This window comes from Salvelinus fontinalis, chromosome 11 (assembly GCF_029448725.1).
Source record: "Salvelinus fontinalis isolate EN_2023a chromosome 11, ASM2944872v1, whole genome shotgun sequence".
Classification (NCBI taxonomy): domain Eukaryota; kingdom Metazoa; phylum Chordata; class Actinopteri; order Salmoniformes; family Salmonidae; genus Salvelinus; species Salvelinus fontinalis.
Window position 1 is genome coordinate 52,771,690 of NC_074675.1, and position 16,983 is coordinate 52,788,672.

Consider the following 16,983-nt stretch of genomic DNA (forward strand, 5'->3'; position numbering starts at 1 on the left):
TGCTATATTGGAAAGAGAAGTTGGGCCTAAATTAAATGTTACATATGACGTTCTGAATTGTTCTCAACCGGGGGGGGGGTTGCGATGACATCAGACCAACTCTTTGAATCGCCTACTCAATGAAGTTTGCAGTTGTCAAAAAAAAAATGATTCTGCTCAACAACAAAAAATGTGTCCTTAAGTGAATACGTGGGATATTGATTTTCAACAGGAAAAGAAAAAAAATTGCTTTCAAATATTACATTTTGACATTGTATATTTTTTTTTACTGTCTCCCTCCCTCGCTCTCTCTCCCTCTGTGTCGCTCTCTCTCCCTCTGTGTCGCTCTCTCTCCCTCTGTGTCGCTCTCTCTCCCTCTGTGTCGCTCTCTCTCCCTCTGTGTCGCTCTCTCTCCCTCTGTGTCGCTCTCTCTCCCTCTGTGTCGCTCTCTCTCCCTCTGTGTCGCTCTCTCTCCCTCTGTGTCGCTCTCTCTCCCTCTGTGTCGCTCTCTCTTTTTTCTAGCTCCCACAGACACCACATGCCCCCTCTCCTCTCTTCCCTCTCCTGCCTGGTGCTCTACCTGAGCAGGCAGCAGCACTCTTCCTTCTTGTCTCTCACTCGCTCCCCCAGTTCGGCTGAAGCCTGGCGCCTCCTCTGCCATTCCAGCCTGGCGCTGCTCATCCTCTACAACCGCCACCGAGAGTGTGAGGTGGCCAAGCTCACCACCCAGGACTACCACAACCGCACCACCCCCCCAAGCCCCACCCTGACCCAGGCTAACTCAGCCAACACCCCCCCCACAGGCATGGAGGCCATCCTCTCTCCCTTCGAGCACCAGGTCCTCTGCCACCTCCCCCGGGCAGGTGTGCTGGGCAAGCGGGGGCGCATCCAGCCCCTCATCCTGCCCCCGCACTGTGAGTCCTGCCTGGACCTTCTCCTTCAGACCTCCTCCAACGTGGGGGTCGACCCCCACAGCCCCTACGTCTTCTCCCGGCCCTTCCACTCGCCCGCAACGCCGCTCCGGGGCACCGACCTACTGCGCAACCTGGCACGGGCCAGCGGCGCCAAGAACCCCAGGGCGTTGACCCAGACACGGGCGCGCCAGCAGGTGGCCATTCTCACCCAGCTACTGCTCCTGGAGGAAGGCGAGGGGCAGGGCCAGCCGGGCGGGGCTGCTGCCAAGCGCCTGGAAGACTTCCTGCAGAGGGAGTACCACGTGACCCAGAGCTGTGCCACGATAGGCCGAGACCCGGCGCTGATGGGCCGTGTGGGCAGAGTGGTGATCTATGGGGAAAAGGAGGGGGTCCTCTTCAGAGGGATGAGTCTGCAGCACATCTGTCTGGAGCTGGATGGTAAGGGGAAACTACAGGGAACTGGGCTTTGGTATGTTCAAACTACCACACACTGCAAATCCATGGCACAGCTCCATCCCTTATCAGAGAAAGTTGTGTGTGTGGGGGGGGGGGGGGGGGGGGGGGGGTTCATGAAGGGTTTGCACCTGATACCTTCTGAAGGGACTAAAGGAGAATAGTTGCATTGCATTTACATGTGATTTAGTCATCTCCCCGTCTCATTGGGATGGAAGAGAGGAGGAAACGGCACTAGAGGAATGATGGCTTTGTTACCAAGGGAGACATGGCAAGTATGCTGGTCATGCTCAGTAGGGGTATATTTACGAGCAAGTATGCTGGTCATGCTCACTAGGGATATGTTTACTAACAAGTATGCTGGTCATGCTCACTAGGGATATGTTTACTAACAAGTATGCTGGTCATGCTCAGTAGGGATATGTTTACTAACAAGTATGCTGGTCATGCTCAGTAGGGATATGTTTACTAACAAGTATGCTGGTCATGCTCAGTAGGGATATGTTTACTAACAAGTATGCTGGTCATGCTCAGTAGGGATATGTTTACTAACAAGTATGCTGGTCATGCTCAGTAGGGATATGTTTACTAACAAGTATGCTGGTCATGCTCAGTAGGGATATGTTTACTAACAAGTATGCTGGTCATGCTCAGTAGGGATATGTTTACTAACAAGTATGCTGGTCATGCTCAGTAGGGATATGTTTACTAACAAGTATGCTGGTCATGCTCAGTAGGGGTATGTTTACTAACAAGTATGCTGGTCATGCTCAGTAGGGATATGTTTACTAACAAGTATGCTGGTCATGCTCAGTAGGGATATGTTTACTAACAAGTATGCTGGGCATGCTCAGTAGGGATATGTTTACTAACAAGTATGCTGGTCATGCTCAGTAGGGATATGTTTACTAGCAAGTATGCTGGTCATGCTCAGTAGGGATATGTTTACTAACAAGTATGCTGGTCATGCTCAGTAGGGATATGTTTACTAACAAGTATGCTGGTCATGCTCAGTAGGGATATGTTTACTAACAAGTATGCTGGTCATGCTCAGTAGGGATATGTTTACTAACAAGTATGCTGGTCATGCTCAGTAGGGATATGTTTACTAACAAGTATGCTGGTCATGCTCACTAGGGATATGTTTACTAACAAGTATGCTGGTCATGCTCACTAGGGATATGTTTACTAACAAGTATGCTGGTCATGCTCAGTAGGGATATGTTTACTAACAAGTATGCTGGTCATGCTCAGTAGGGATATGTTTACTAACAAGTATGCTGGTCATGCTCAGTAGGGATATGTTTACTAACAAGTATGCTGGTCATGCTCAGTAGGGATATGTTTACTAACAAGTATGCTGGTCATGCTCAGTAGGGATATGTTTACTAACAAGTATGCTGGTCATGCTCAGTAGGGATATGTTTACTAACAAGTATGCTGGTCATGCTCAGTAGGGATATGTTTACTAACAAGTATGCTGGTCATGCTCAGTAGGGGTATGTTTACTAACAAGTATGCTGGTCATGCTCAGTAGGGATATGTTTACTAACAAGTATGCTGGTCATGCTCAGTAGGGATATGTTTACTAACAAGTATGCTGGGCATGCTCAGTAGGGATATGTTTACTAACAAGTATGCTGGTCATGCTCAGTAGGGATATGTTTACTAGCAAGTATGCTGGTCATGCTCAGTAGGGATATGTTTACTAACAAGTATGCTGGTCATGCTCAGTAGGGATATGTTTACTAACAAGTATGCTGGTCATGCTCAGTAGGGATATGTTTACTAACAAGTATGCTGGTCATGCTCAGTAGGGATATGTTTACTAACAAGTATGCTGGTCATGCTCAGTAGGGATATGTTTACTAGCAAGTATGCTGGTCATGCTCAGTAGGGATATGTTTACTAACAAGTATGCTGGTCATGCTCAGTAGGGATATGTTTACTAACAAGTATGCTGGTCATGCTCAGTAGGGATATGTTTACTAACAAGTATGCTGGTCATGCTCAGTAGGGATATGTTTACTAGCAAGTATGCTGGTCATGCTCAGTAGGGATATGTTTACTAACAAGTATGCTGGTCATGCTCAGTAGGGATATGTTTACTAACAAGTATGCTGGTCATGCTCAGTAGGGATATGTTTACTAACAAGTATGCTGGTCATGCTCAGTAGGGATATGTTTACTAACAAGTATGCTGGTCATGCTCAGTAGGGATATGTTTACTAACAAGTATGCTGGTCATGCTCAGTAGGGATATTTACTAGTTGTAAGTTGGTAATAAAGCAGTAGTAAAGGATTGCATGTTTAGAGCTTTACACATGAAGGGTGATTCTCCTCTCACTCGGACACAGCCGGGAACAAACTTATTTGTAATATTTTTTTATTTTATTTTGGAAGGCCAGCTGGGAGCAAATTTACCATTTAATTTAACATTTTAAATAGATTGGAACTCTGAACAGGGTACCTTGTAATTGCATTGCTTGCCGTACAACGATCTGTCCTTCTCACAGACATTGTTAACGGACATCTCGTCTTGGTGTTATGATTTGCTCATTATGTAAATGAAAGAGGAAAGCTTTGCCCTGAGTCTCCAAGCCTTTTACGTTGTATAAGGCAGGTGATGGTCTTGCCCTGAGTCTCCAAGCCTTTTACGTTGTATAAGACAGGTGATGGTCTTGCCCTGAGTCTCCAAGCCTTTTACGTTGTATAAGGCAGTTTATAGGGAATGAACAAAGCATGTTGTTCATGCTTTGTTCATTCACTTTCCGTCTTCTATCCCTCCCCAACGCTCTCTCTCCGTCTTCTATCCCTTCTCAACGTGCTCTCTCCGTCTTCTATCCCTTCCCAACGTTCTCTCTCCGTCTTCTATCCCTCCCCAACGCTCTCTCTCCGTCTTCTATCCCTTCTCAACGTGCTCTCTCCGTCTTCTATCCCTTCCCAACGTTCTCTCTCCGTCTTCTATCCCTCCCCAACGCTCTCTCTCCGTCTTCTATCCCTCCCCAACGCTCTCTCTCCGTCTTCTGTCCCTTCCCAACGTGCTCTCTCCATCTTCTATCCCTTCCCAACGTGCTCTCTCCGTCTTCTATCCCTCCCCAACGTGCTCTCTCCGTCTTCTATCCCTCCCCAACGTGCTCTCTCTCCGTCTTCTATCCCTTCCCAACGTGCTCTCTCCATCTTCTATCCCTTCCCAACGTGCTCTCTCTCCGTCTTCTATCCCTCCCCAACGTGCTCTCTCTCCGTCTTCTATCCCTCCCCAACGTGCTCTCTCTCCGTCTTCTATCCCTTCTCAACGTTCTCTCTCCGTCTTCTATCCCTCCCCAACGTGCTCTCTCTCCGACTTCTATCCCTCCCCAACGCTCTCTCTCCGTCTTCTCTTTCTTCGTCTTCTATCCCTCCCCAACGCTCTCTCTCCGTCTTCTATCCCTTCCCAACGCTCTCTCTCCGTCTTCTATCCCTTCCCAACGCTCTCTCTCTCTGTCTTCTATCCCTTCCCAACGCTCTCTCTCTCCGTCTTCTATCCCTCCCCAACTCTCTCTCTCCGTCTTCTATCCCTCCCCAACGCTCTCTCTCCGTCTTCTCTTTCTTCGTCTTCTATCCCTCCCCAACGCTCTCTCTCCGTCTTCTATCCCTCCCCAACGCTCTCTCTCTCTGTCTTCTCTCTCTCCGTCTTCTATCCCTTCCCAACGTTCTCTCTCCGTCTTCTATCCCTTCCCAACGCTCTCTCTCTCTGTCTTCTATCCCTTCCCAACGCTCTCTCTCCGTCTTCTATCCCTTCCCAACGCTCTCTCTCCGTCTTCTATCCCTTCCCAACGCTCTCTCTCCGTCTTCTATCCCTTCCCAACGCTCTCTCTCCGTCTTCTATCCCTTCCCAACGCTCTCTCTCCGTCTTCTATCCCTTCTCAACGTTCTCTCTCCGTCTTCTATCCCTCCCCAACGTGCTCTCTCTCCGACTTCTATCCCTCCCCAACGCTCTCTCTCCGTCTTCTCTTTCTTCGTCTTCTATCCCTCCCCAACGCTCTCTCTCCGTCTTCTATCCCTTCCCAACGCTCTCTCTCCGTCTTCTATCCCTTCCCAACGCTCTCTCTCTCTGTCTTCTATCCCTTCCCAACGCTCTCTCTCTCCGTCTTCTATCCCTCCCCAACTCTCTCTCTCCGTCTTCTATCCCTCCCCAACGCTCTCTCTCCGTCTTCTCTTTCTTCGTCTTCTATCCCTCCCCAACGCTCTCTCTCTGTCTTCTATCCCTCCCCAACGCTCTCTCTCTCTGTCTTCTCTCTCTCCGTCTTCTATCCCTTCCCAACGTTCTCTCTCCGTCTTCTATCCCTTCCCAACGCTCTCTCTCTCTGTCTTCTATCCCTTCCCAACGCTCTCTCTCCGTCTTCTATCCCTTCCCAACGCTCTCTCTCCGTCTTCTATCCCTTCCCAACGCTCTCTCTCCGTCTTCTATCCCTTCCCAACGCTCTCTCTCCGTCTTCTATCCCTTCCCAACGCTCTCTCTCCGTCTTCTATCCCTTCCCAACGCTCTCTCTCCGTCTTCTATCCCTTCCCAACGCTCTCTCTCCGTCTTCTATCCCTTCCCAACGCTCTCTCTCTGTCTTCTATCCCTTCCCAACGCTCTCTCTCTGTCTTCTATCCCTTCCCAACGCTCTCTCTCCGTCTTCTGTCCCTCCCCAACGCTCTCTCTCCGTCTTCTATCCCTTCCCAACGCTCTCTCTCCGTCTTCTATCCCTTCTCAACTCTCTCTCCGTCTTCTATCCCTCCCCAACGCTCTCTCTCCGTCTTCTATCCCTTCCCAACGCTCTCTCTCCGTCTTCTATCCCTTCTCAACTCTCTCTCCGTCTTCTATCCCTTCCCAACGCTCTCTCTCCGTCTTCTATCCCTTCCCAACGCTCTCTCTCCGTCTTCTATCCCTCCCCGACGCGCTCTCTCTCCGTCTTCTATCCCTCCCCAACGCGCTCTCTCCGTCTTCTATCCCTCCCCAACGTGCTCTCTCTCCGACTTCTATCCCTCCCCAACGCTCTCTCTCCGTCTTCTCTTTCTTCGTCTTCTATCCCTCCCCAACGCTCTCTCTCCGTCTTCTATCCCTTCCCAACGCTCTCTCTCCGTCTTCTATCCCTTCCCAACGCTCTCTCTCTCTGTCTTCTATCCCTTCCCAACGCTCTCTCTCTCCGTCTTCTATCCCTCCCCAACTCTCTCTCTCCGTCTTCTATCCCTCCCCAACGCTCTCTCTCCGTCTTCTCTTTCTTCGTCTTCTATCCCTCCCCAACGCTCTCTCTCCGTCTTCTATCCCTCCCCAACGCTCTCTCTCTCTGTCTTCTCTCTCTCCGTCTTCTATCCCTTCCCAACGTTCTCTCTCCGTCTTCTATCCCTTCCCAACGCTCTCTCTCTCTGTCTTCTATCCCTTCCCAACGCTCTCTCTCCGTCTTCTATCCCTTCCCAACGCTCTCTCTCCGTCTTCTATCCCTTCCCAACGCTCTCTCTCCGTCTTCTATCCCTTCCCAACGCTCTCTCTCCGTCTTCTATCCCTTCCCAACGCTCTCTCTCCGTCTTCTATCCCTTCTCAACGTTCTCTCTCCGTCTTCTATCCCTCCCCAACGTGCTCTCTCTCCGACTTCTATCCCTCCCCAACGCTCTCTCTCCGTCTTCTCTTTCTTCGTCTTCTATCCCTCCCCAACGCTCTCTCTCCGTCTTCTATCCCTTCCCAACGCTCTCTCTCCGTCTTCTATCCCTTCCCAACGCTCTCTCTCTCTGTCTTCTATCCCTTCCCAACGCTCTCTCTCTCCGTCTTCTATCCCTCCCCAACTCTCTCTCTCCGTCTTCTATCCCTCCCCAACGCTCTCTCTCCGTCTTCTCTTTCTTCGTCTTCTATCCCTCCCCAACGCTCTCTCTCTGTCTTCTATCCCTCCCCAACGCTCTCTCTCTCTGTCTTCTCTCTCTCCGTCTTCTATCCCTTCCCAACGTTCTCTCTCCGTCTTCTATCCCTTCCCAACGCTCTCTCTCTCTGTCTTCTATCCCTTCCCAACGCTCTCTCTCCGTCTTCTATCCCTTCCCAACGCTCTCTCTCCGTCTTCTATCCCTTCCCAACGCTCTCTCTCCGTCTTCTATCCCTTCCCAACGCTCTCTCTCCGTCTTCTATCCCTTCCCAACGCTCTCTCTCCGTCTTCTATCCCTTCCCAACGCTCTCTCTCCGTCTTCTATCCCTTCCCAACGCTCTCTCTCCGTCTTCTATCCCTTCCCAACGCTCTCTCTCTGTCTTCTATCCCTTCCCAACGCTCTCTCTCTGTCTTCTATCCCTTCCCAACGCTCTCTCTCCGTCTTCTGTCCCTCCCCAACGCTCTCTCTCCGTCTTCTATCCCTTCCCAACGCTCTCTCTCCGTCTTCTATCCCTTCTCAACTCTCTCTCCGTCTTCTATCCCTCCCCAACGCTCTCTCTCCGTCTTCTATCCCTTCCCAACGCTCTCTCTCCGTCTTCTATCCCTTCTCAACTCTCTCTCCGTCTTCTATCCCTTCCCAACGCTCTCTCTCCGTCTTCTATCCCTTCCCAACGCTCTCTCTCCGTCTTCTATCCCTCCCCAACGCGCTCTCTCTCCGTCTTCTATCCCTCCCCAACGCGCTCTCTCTCCGTCTTCTATCCCTCCCCAACGCGCTCTCTCTCCGTCTTCTATCCCTCCCCAACGCGCTCTCTCTCCGTCTTCTATCCCTCCCCAACGCGCTCTCTCTCCGTCTTCTATCCCTCCCCAACGCGCTCTCTCTCCGTCTTCTATCCCTCCCCAACGCGCTCTCTCTCCGTCTTCTATCCCTCCCCAACGCGCTCTCTCTCTGTCTTCTATCCCTCCCCAACGCGCTCTCTCTCCGTCTTCTATCCCTCCCCAACGCGCTCTCTCTCCGTCTTCTATCCCTCCCCAACGCGCTCTCTCTCCGTCTTCTATCCCTCCCCAACGCGCTCTCTCTCCGTCTTCTATCCCTCCCCAACGCGCTCTCTCTCCGTCTTCTATCCCTCCCCAACGCGCTCTCTCTCCGTCTTCTATCCCTCCCCAACGCGCTCTCTCTCCGTCTTCTATCCCTCCCCAACGCGCTCTCTCTCCGTCTTCTATCCCTCCCCAACGCGCTCTCTCTCCGTCTTCTATCCCTCCCCAACGCGCTCTCTCTCTGTCTTCTATCCCTCCCCAACGCGCTCTCTCTCCGTCTTCTATCTCTCCCCAACGCTCTCTCTCTCCGTCTTCTATCCCTCCCCAACGCGCTCTCTCTCCGTCTTCTATCCCTCCCCAACGCTCTCTCTCCGTCTTCTATCCCTACCCAACGCGCTCTCTCTCCGTCTTCTATCCCTACCCAACAGTGATGTCAGGAAACTCTGCAGACTCCTTCTCAGACAACTCGGACGTGGAGGCAGAGAAGGTTAAAGAGAAGGTTAAAGAAAAGGTTAAGGAGAAGGTGGAGGAGAAGGTTAAGGAGAAGGTGGAGGAGGTGAAGAAGCAACCAGGTCAACCCCCCAGCAAGAATAAAGCCCCCGCTCCGTCCTCGGTCAACCCCTCGCTCCCTGCTGCCCACAAGAGGAGGATCATTCAGCCCAAGTCAGGTATGTACAGTTGTATTTGTTCTACCAAATGTATTACCTACTCATACCTATCTAGGTGAATGTGTTTTGAACAATAGCCGCTTTAATATATTGCGCCACATCCAATGCAAGCCAGCGTCAGACATGTTGGAAAATTGAGGGACTCAACAAGCCAATCGATAACGTCGTCACAGTTATCGAGTCCTTTTCAGATCTACTCGTGTGTGCCGGACACATGCCCCCTCGGCCACTGGGGTTCGAGCCCTGGGTCAGGTGACTCTGTCTCTATATCCCAACCTGTACTTGTATAAACAAAACTACACAAATATATGTAAAGAGATCAAAACGATGTTTCATGAATATATATATATACAGTATACACAAGTGTTTAGTGTTTAATATATATATATATACAGTATACACAAGTGTTTAGTGTTTAATATATAGATATACAGTATACACAAGTGTTTAGTGTTTAATATATATATATATACAGTATACACAAGTGTTTAGTGTTTAATATATATATATACAGTATACACAAGTGTTTAGTGTTTAATATATATATATATATATACAGTATACACAAGTGTTTAGTGTTTAATATATATATACAGTATACACAAGTGTTTAGTGTTTAATATATATATATACAGTATACACAAGTGTTTAGTGTTTAATATATATATATATATACAGTATACACAAGTGTTTAGTGTTTAATATATATATATATATACAGTATACACAAGTGTTTAGTGTTTAATATATATATATACAGTATACACAAGTGTTTAGTGTTTAATATATATATATATACAGTATACACAAGTGTTTAGTGTTTAATATATATATATACAGTATACACAAGTGTTTAGTGTTTAATATATATATACAGTATACACAAGTGTTTAGTGTTTAATATATATATATATATATACAGTATACACAAGTGTTTAGTGTTTAATATATATATATATACAGTATACACAAGTGTTTAGTGTTTAATATATATATATATATATATACAGTATACACAAGTGTTTAGTGTTTAATATATATATATATATATACAGTATACACAAGTGTTTAGTGTTTAATATATATATATATATATACAGTATACACAAGTGTTTAGTGTTTAATATATATATATACAGTATACACAAGTGTTTAGTGTTTAATATATATATATACAGTATACACAAGTGTTTAGTGTTTAATATATATATATACAGTATACACAAGTGTTTAGTGTTTAATATACATATATACAGTATACACAAGTGTTTAGTGTTTAATATATATATATACAGTATACACAAGTGTTTAGTGTTTAATATATATATATACAGTATACACAAGTGTTTAGTGTTTAATATATATATATACAGTATACACAAGTGTTTAGTGTTTAATATATATATATACAGTATACACAAGTGTTTAGTGTTTAATATATATATATACAGTATACACAAGTGTTTAGTGTTTAATATATATATACAGTATACACAAGTGTTTAGTGTTTAATATATATATATACAGTATACACAAGTGTTTAGTGTTTAATATATATATATACAGTATACACAAGTGTTTAGGGGTTAGGTACTCGGTGGGTATGGATTTGGAATTAGGAAATTGATGTTCGTGACTCTGTCCTGTGTTCCCAGGGAAGCGTGGGGTGCTGAAACGACCCTGGTCGGAGGCGGAGCGCATCGCCGTGGAGACGCACCTGAAGAGGAACATCATGGAGCAGCGCGTGCCAGCCAAGGCGGACTGCGAGCGCTGTCTGCAGCTCTGTCCCCTGCTGGTCAGCAACCAGCGTGACTGGAGAGCCATCAAGTTCTACTGCCACAACCGTATCCAGCTACTGAAGAAGCAGGGCAGGAGGGAGAGGGCAGGGCACTCTGTTAGATAGAGATGGGAGACAGCGAGACATCTGACTCCTACCATCTGGAGTGACCCTATTCTAGTCCTGGAGAAGTGCAGTGTGCTTGTTTTTCGACCGAATTTACCTGACCTCTGACCTGACCTAAGAGGTCGTTCCTGGGACTTAGGTGTACAGTATCAGTCCTAGCCCTGTAGCCCAGTAATGCAGTGTTGTCTTCATCAAGAGTCAAGGAGAGAATTAACTGGGATTAGTTGAAATGTCTCCTCTGACCAGGGGACATATCCATATAGTGTCTCAAAAGGGGTCTAGGAATCCTGTTAAAACCATTTTTTTAAGACTAAAAAAACTCCCAGCCCACAGTAGGTTTTAGGATGTTAAGACACTGACCAGACAAACTCTGAGCCAGGAGTAACATCAACTCCTGAAAAGGTTATCTCAGCTGGTCATCACGACAGTTTGAGGTACCGATGGTGATGACACTCGTCGTTGTAAATTATGGGAAATAACCAATCACGAAGAGGCATGGCCAGCTGTGAACTGTATAGCACGTTTCAGACACCCAGATGAATGTGACTGGACATTAAATGTAAAGCACTTGATAGAATTCATCTGACACGATCACTTTGTCTACTCCTAATTATTGCCTAATATGTTGGCATGCATAACCTTCTTTTTTTAACCAATTGTGATGTTTGTTAAAAGCGTACGTTTTATAATATTGTCGCTAACACTCTGAACTCCTGGATAACGACTCTAAATGTATTTTGTACAGTACTGTAGGCATCAAGTCTCTTACTGATAATGTTGCATAAAAAGTTGTATCATTTTCATCACCCAATCAAAGTTAACATAGGCCCTAAATACCGTCAGTGGCCCAATATTAGTTAGGCATATTATTTAACAATGTTGCAGGCCTTTTTTTAAATGACCAAAACACCTGCTGGTAACTCTTAACTGGTGAGGTCAGCTCATGAAGTCTCCTAAATATATCTGTCAACTAAGTTAGAACCCCAATGACTTAATAGGTTTAACGTCTAGCTTTTATTTTGACCCGTAAGGGTAGGAGTAAAATGTCTCTATTCTCAGCACTTACGACACATTTTTAACTCTGAGACGCTCTGTGGATACGGACCCTGGATACGGACCCTGGATACGGAACGATGGTCCTAGAAGTTACTGGAGAATCCCGAGTTTAAAACCCTTTATTTCAATCTGTTAGGAAATGACTGAGAAAGTGAAGGAGTTCAGAGGAGTGGAGCCACCTCCACTGAAAGCTGGAGACTAAATGTGAGTATTAGGTTGTCTTTACAAAGATAGAGGAAGAAACATATGGTTTGAACCAATAAGATCCCCCCTAGAATGAGCATACATGTCATACAGGATGCTGTTTGATATGGATAACTGACTGGTGTGAACTCTAACCATTACTATCACGGCCAGCTGTGCTTTTAACGGTATCGATCAAAGTATTGGACCATGATGCACCAGTGAACTCGTTCACACACAACTCTGTACCACGGTTTCAGTTAAACTGATATGAAACAAGGCACACATACTTTACATTGTTTATCATGTCTGTTTTTTAAATATTTTGTAGTCATTTTACTCGACACTATAATACGGTCTTGTTAGTAACAAATGTAAATACGTGCTAATCAAGAATGAAATTTGACGTAGTAGTGGTTATAAAGTTGGTCGTATTGTGCTAAGGTGTACATATTGTAAATACCACATTTTGAAGTGTTTTCTGAACCACAAATTGTAACGTGATATTTTGCACTATGGTAACAGAAAAGGTTATCTACAGTACTGCAAAACAAAATAAAAAAAATCTGAATAGTCAAATGATAAAGAACATGTCAGAACAATATTCCAAATGTGTTTTCTTGAAACAAATGTAGCTACAGTATATCTAATAACGTTATTAGAATACCTAAAGTCACCTATAGTCATATTAAGAATATCTTAAGTCACTATTACAGATAGAGGGGATACAGTATAGTGTCACTATTACAGATAGAGGGGATACAGTATACAGTCACTATTACAGATAGAGGGGATACAGTATAGTGTCACTATTACAGATAGATGGGATACAGTATACAGTCACTAGTACATCCGCATCCGCTACAAGACCATGGTGCTTGCCTACGGAGCTGTGAGGGGAACGGCACCTCAGTACCTTCAGGCTCTGATCAGGCCCTACACCCAAACAAGGGCACTGCGTTCATCCACCTCTGGCCTGCTCGCCTCCCTACCACTGAGGAAGTACAGTTCCCGCTCAGCCCAGTCAAAACTGTTCGCTGCTCTGGCACCCCAATGGTGGAACAAACTCCCTCACGACGCCAGGACAGCGGAGTCAATCACCACCTTCCGGAGACACCTGAAACCCCACCTCTTCAAGGAATACCTAGGATAGGATAAAGCAATCCTTCTGCCCCCCCCCCCCCCCCCCCCCCCCTTAAAAGATTTAGATGCACTATTGTAAAGTGGCTGTTCCACTGGATGTCATAAGGTGAATGCACCAATTTGTAAGTCGCTCTGGATAAGAGCGTCTGCTAAATGACTTAAATGTAATGTAATGTAAAGTACAGATAGATGGGATACAGTATACAGTCACTAGTACAGATAGATGGGATACAGTATACAGTCACTACTACAGATAGAGGGGATACAGTATACAGTCACTACTACAGATAGAGGGGATACAGTATACAGTCACTACTACAGATAGAGGGGATACAGTATACAGTCACTACTACAGATAGAGGGGATACAGTATACAGTCACTGCTATGGATAGTGGGGATACAGTATACAGTCACTACTACAGATAGATGGGATACAGTATACAGTCACTACTACAGATAGAGGGGATACAGTATACAGTCACTATTACAGATAGAAGATACAGTATACAGTCACTACTACAGATAGATGGGATACAGTATACAGTCACTACTACAGATAGAGGGGATACAGTATACAGTCATTACTACAGATAGAGGGGATACAATTTACAGTCAATATTACAGATAGATGGGATACAGTATATAGTCACTATTACAGATAGAGGGGATACAGTATACAGTCACTACTACAGATAGAGGATACAGTATACAGTCACTACTACAGATACAGCAGGAAAATGCCCTCTGGCTAGAAACTCGTTGCAGGTTTTGAAAAGCACTTTTTAAAAACTTAATCCTCTACTTTTTCAGGTAGGACTTTTGTTAGGAGCTTTTTCTTAACGTTTTAACCGTAGAACGTAGAATCACGCTGTTTTCACATAGTTAGTGGTATGGAATTTCCCTTTAAAGATAGACATGCCCATTGATATTTAATGAATTGAGCCTGATAATCTTGTTACATATCACAACCCAAAACAGAATGGTTATATAACTCTACTGCTGAAAGTAGGTCATATTTTGAAGCTATACATTATTATCTCGTGAACAGTAGGTCCCTGCATCCATAGCTCCAACTATGAATTACAAAAATGACATTTTTCACTACCCACATCCCTTGTGGGCAAGCTGAAAACAAACCCCACGGCCTGTGTTCATTTAAGTGTTTCAGAGTAGGAGTACATATCTAGGATCAGGTCCCCCCCCCCCCCCGTCCATGTAATCTTATGCATTATCATCTGAAAGGCAAAACTAATCCCAAATTAGCACTCATACTCTGATACACACAATTTTGATCTTTTGCCACTAACTGGTGTTTTGACCAATCAGATCAGATCTTTTGCCACTAACTGGTCTTTTGACCAATCAGATCAGATCATTTGCCAATAATGGGTCAAAAGATCAGTATTGGGCTGCCTGTGTAAAAGCAGCCATTATGAATACAGGCACTGATTGTTGAGTCTGGAGCGGTGATGGGTAATTTTGATGGGGTGGTGGCCACAAAAAACCTGAAGTCATCATGATTGGCTGTCGGGTCTGCGTACCCACATCCATACCGATCCATACCGACACTAGTTTAGACAGAGCCGGCTTTAGCCTTTTGGAGGTCCTAATTGAAATGTTAAGTTTGAGTTAATTTCCTGCAATTCTGCACATTGCCATGGAGTGGAGAGAAATGTTTGCAGTTTTTATAGGATATCTGAGTGAGAGTGACTTGGTCAATGGGAGCCCCCCGGTCGCTAATTCGACCATGATTACTAGTAAGTTTAGACAGCTGTCTAGACTAACTTAACAATAATAAAACATGTTAGCTGACATGGGCTAATTGAGTGACTGTCAGTGACTGACATCACAAGAGAAAAACAGCTGATTCACATCCAAGTTTTGATATTGCACCTGGTATATTCTACTATTCTAACTCTCAACAGTAAGTTGAGACCCCAACTGAAATGGCACCTGGTATATTCTACTATTCTAACTCTCAACAGTAAGTTGAGACCCCAACTGAAATGGCACCTGGTATATTCTACTATTCTAACTCTCAACAGTAAGTTGAGACCCCAACTGAAATGGCACCTGGTATATTCTACTATTCTAACTCTCAACAGTAAGTTGAGACCCCAACTGAAATTGCACCTGGTATATTCTACTATTCTAACTCTCAACAGTAAGTTGAGACCCCAACTGAAATTGATCCGTGGGCCTAAAAAAGGGGACGCCAGTTGCCCATCCCTGGTCTGGAGGGTTAGCAGCATCCCACAGAGCCACACACACTGTAGTTACTGACTTTGACCACTTGAGGGAGACCAGATACTGAGTCATGTCTAAAAACTCCAGTAATAAGCCCCGCACCCAAAATACAGCACATAGCATAAGCCTACAACAACACACATCTGAGACACCAGGTGGGGGACAGGTGGACAGGTAGTGGAGGGGGGACAGGGGGGGGGGGGGCAAGTAAGAGTCTTGGTGGTCGAAGGGAGGGGGACAGGTAAGAGTCTTTGTGGTGGAAGGGAAAGGGGACAGGTAAGAGTCTTTGTGGTGGAAGGGGGGGACAGGTGGTGGAGGGGGGATAGGTGGATAGGTGGTGGAGGGGGGACAGTTGGTGGTGGGTGGACAGGTATGGAGGGTGGACAGGTGGTGGAGGGGGGACAGGTAAGAGTCTTGGTAGTGGAAGGGAAGGGGACAGGTAAGAGTCTTGGTGGTGGAGGGGGAGGGACAGGTAAGAGTCTTGGTGGTAGAAGGGGGGGACAGGTAAGAGTCTTGGTGGTGGAGGGGGAGGGACAGGTGAGAGTCTTGGTGGTGGAGGGGGAGGGACAGGTAAGAGTCTTGGTGTCTGTAGTTGTGTGTATGTAGGCCTATATGTGTATTCAAATGTATCAAAATACACTAAGTCCTCTCTTTATGCTGTTCAGATCTGATCAGAGTTACAGACCAACAACTACAGTGCAAAACATCACCATCAGAGTTTATATTGTGACAGTATATATGAGACAGAGTTGTTTTGTTAAAGAAGAATTTCAATCAAAATCCCAAAATATTGTCTGGAACATTGCTCCTCCCCTGTGGGACTATTGACTCCTCCCCTGAGGGAGTAGTGACTCCTCCCCTGAGGGACTAGTGACTCCTCCCCTGAGGGACTAGTGACTCCTCCCCTGAGGGACTAGTGACTCCTCCCCTGAGGGACTATTGACTCCTCCCCCGAGGTAATATTAATTTATTATTAAGTGTATTTCACAAACAATGCTTCAACCCACACAACAGAAAAATAACATACTGTAACTCATACTGTAAGTTTGGCACAGGGTTACTTACCTCCCCTCCCAACCTGGTCTTAGAGCTTGTCATATTATTCTGTATGTAAATCGGGGACACTCCGTGTAGTATGATATGTTACGTTTTGTACATAAGACATGGTTACTTAGGTCAAAAACTAAAGGAGGGTAGTCGGTAGGGGTTGACGGGTAGGTGTATAACGTCTAGCAACATTTTTCTAATTTTAAACTTTTCAACAACTTCCTACTTTTTTGTTATTTTGCAGCTACTTAGCATGTTAGCTAATCCTTCCCCTATTCATAACCTTAACTCTTTTAGCTAAACCTTCACCTAACCTTAACCCCTCACCCCTAGCCTAGCTAACGCTAGCGAGCTAGCTAACATTAGCCACCGAGCCATCTAGCTAGAAATCGTAACATATTGTACATTTGCAAATCGTAACTTATAATACTAATTGTAATTCATAACGTATCATACAAAATGGGTGATGGATGTCAAC

The 16,983-nt window shown here is 45.7% G+C and overlaps 1 protein-coding gene across 2 annotated transcripts in view; it reads left to right on the plus strand.

The window, feature by feature from the left end:
* The window catches only part of LOC129865920 (uncharacterized), a 34,519-nt gene extending 21,848 nt beyond the window's left edge, over nt 1–12,671 (plus strand). The window contains exons 6-8 of one of the 2 annotated variants that reach the window (XM_055939003.1): nt 502–1,331; nt 8,686–8,925; nt 10,581–12,671. In XM_055939003.1, coding sequence (XP_055794978.1) covers nt 502–1,331; nt 8,686–8,925; nt 10,581–10,828 — 1,318 coding nt within the window. In that variant the 3' untranslated portion in view covers nt 10,829–12,671. The remainder of the gene's footprint in view (nt 1–501; nt 1,332–8,685; nt 8,926–10,580) is intronic. The other variant, XM_055939004.1, reaches the window with a different exon arrangement.
* The last annotated feature ends 4,312 nt before the right edge of the window (nt 12,672–16,983 follow it).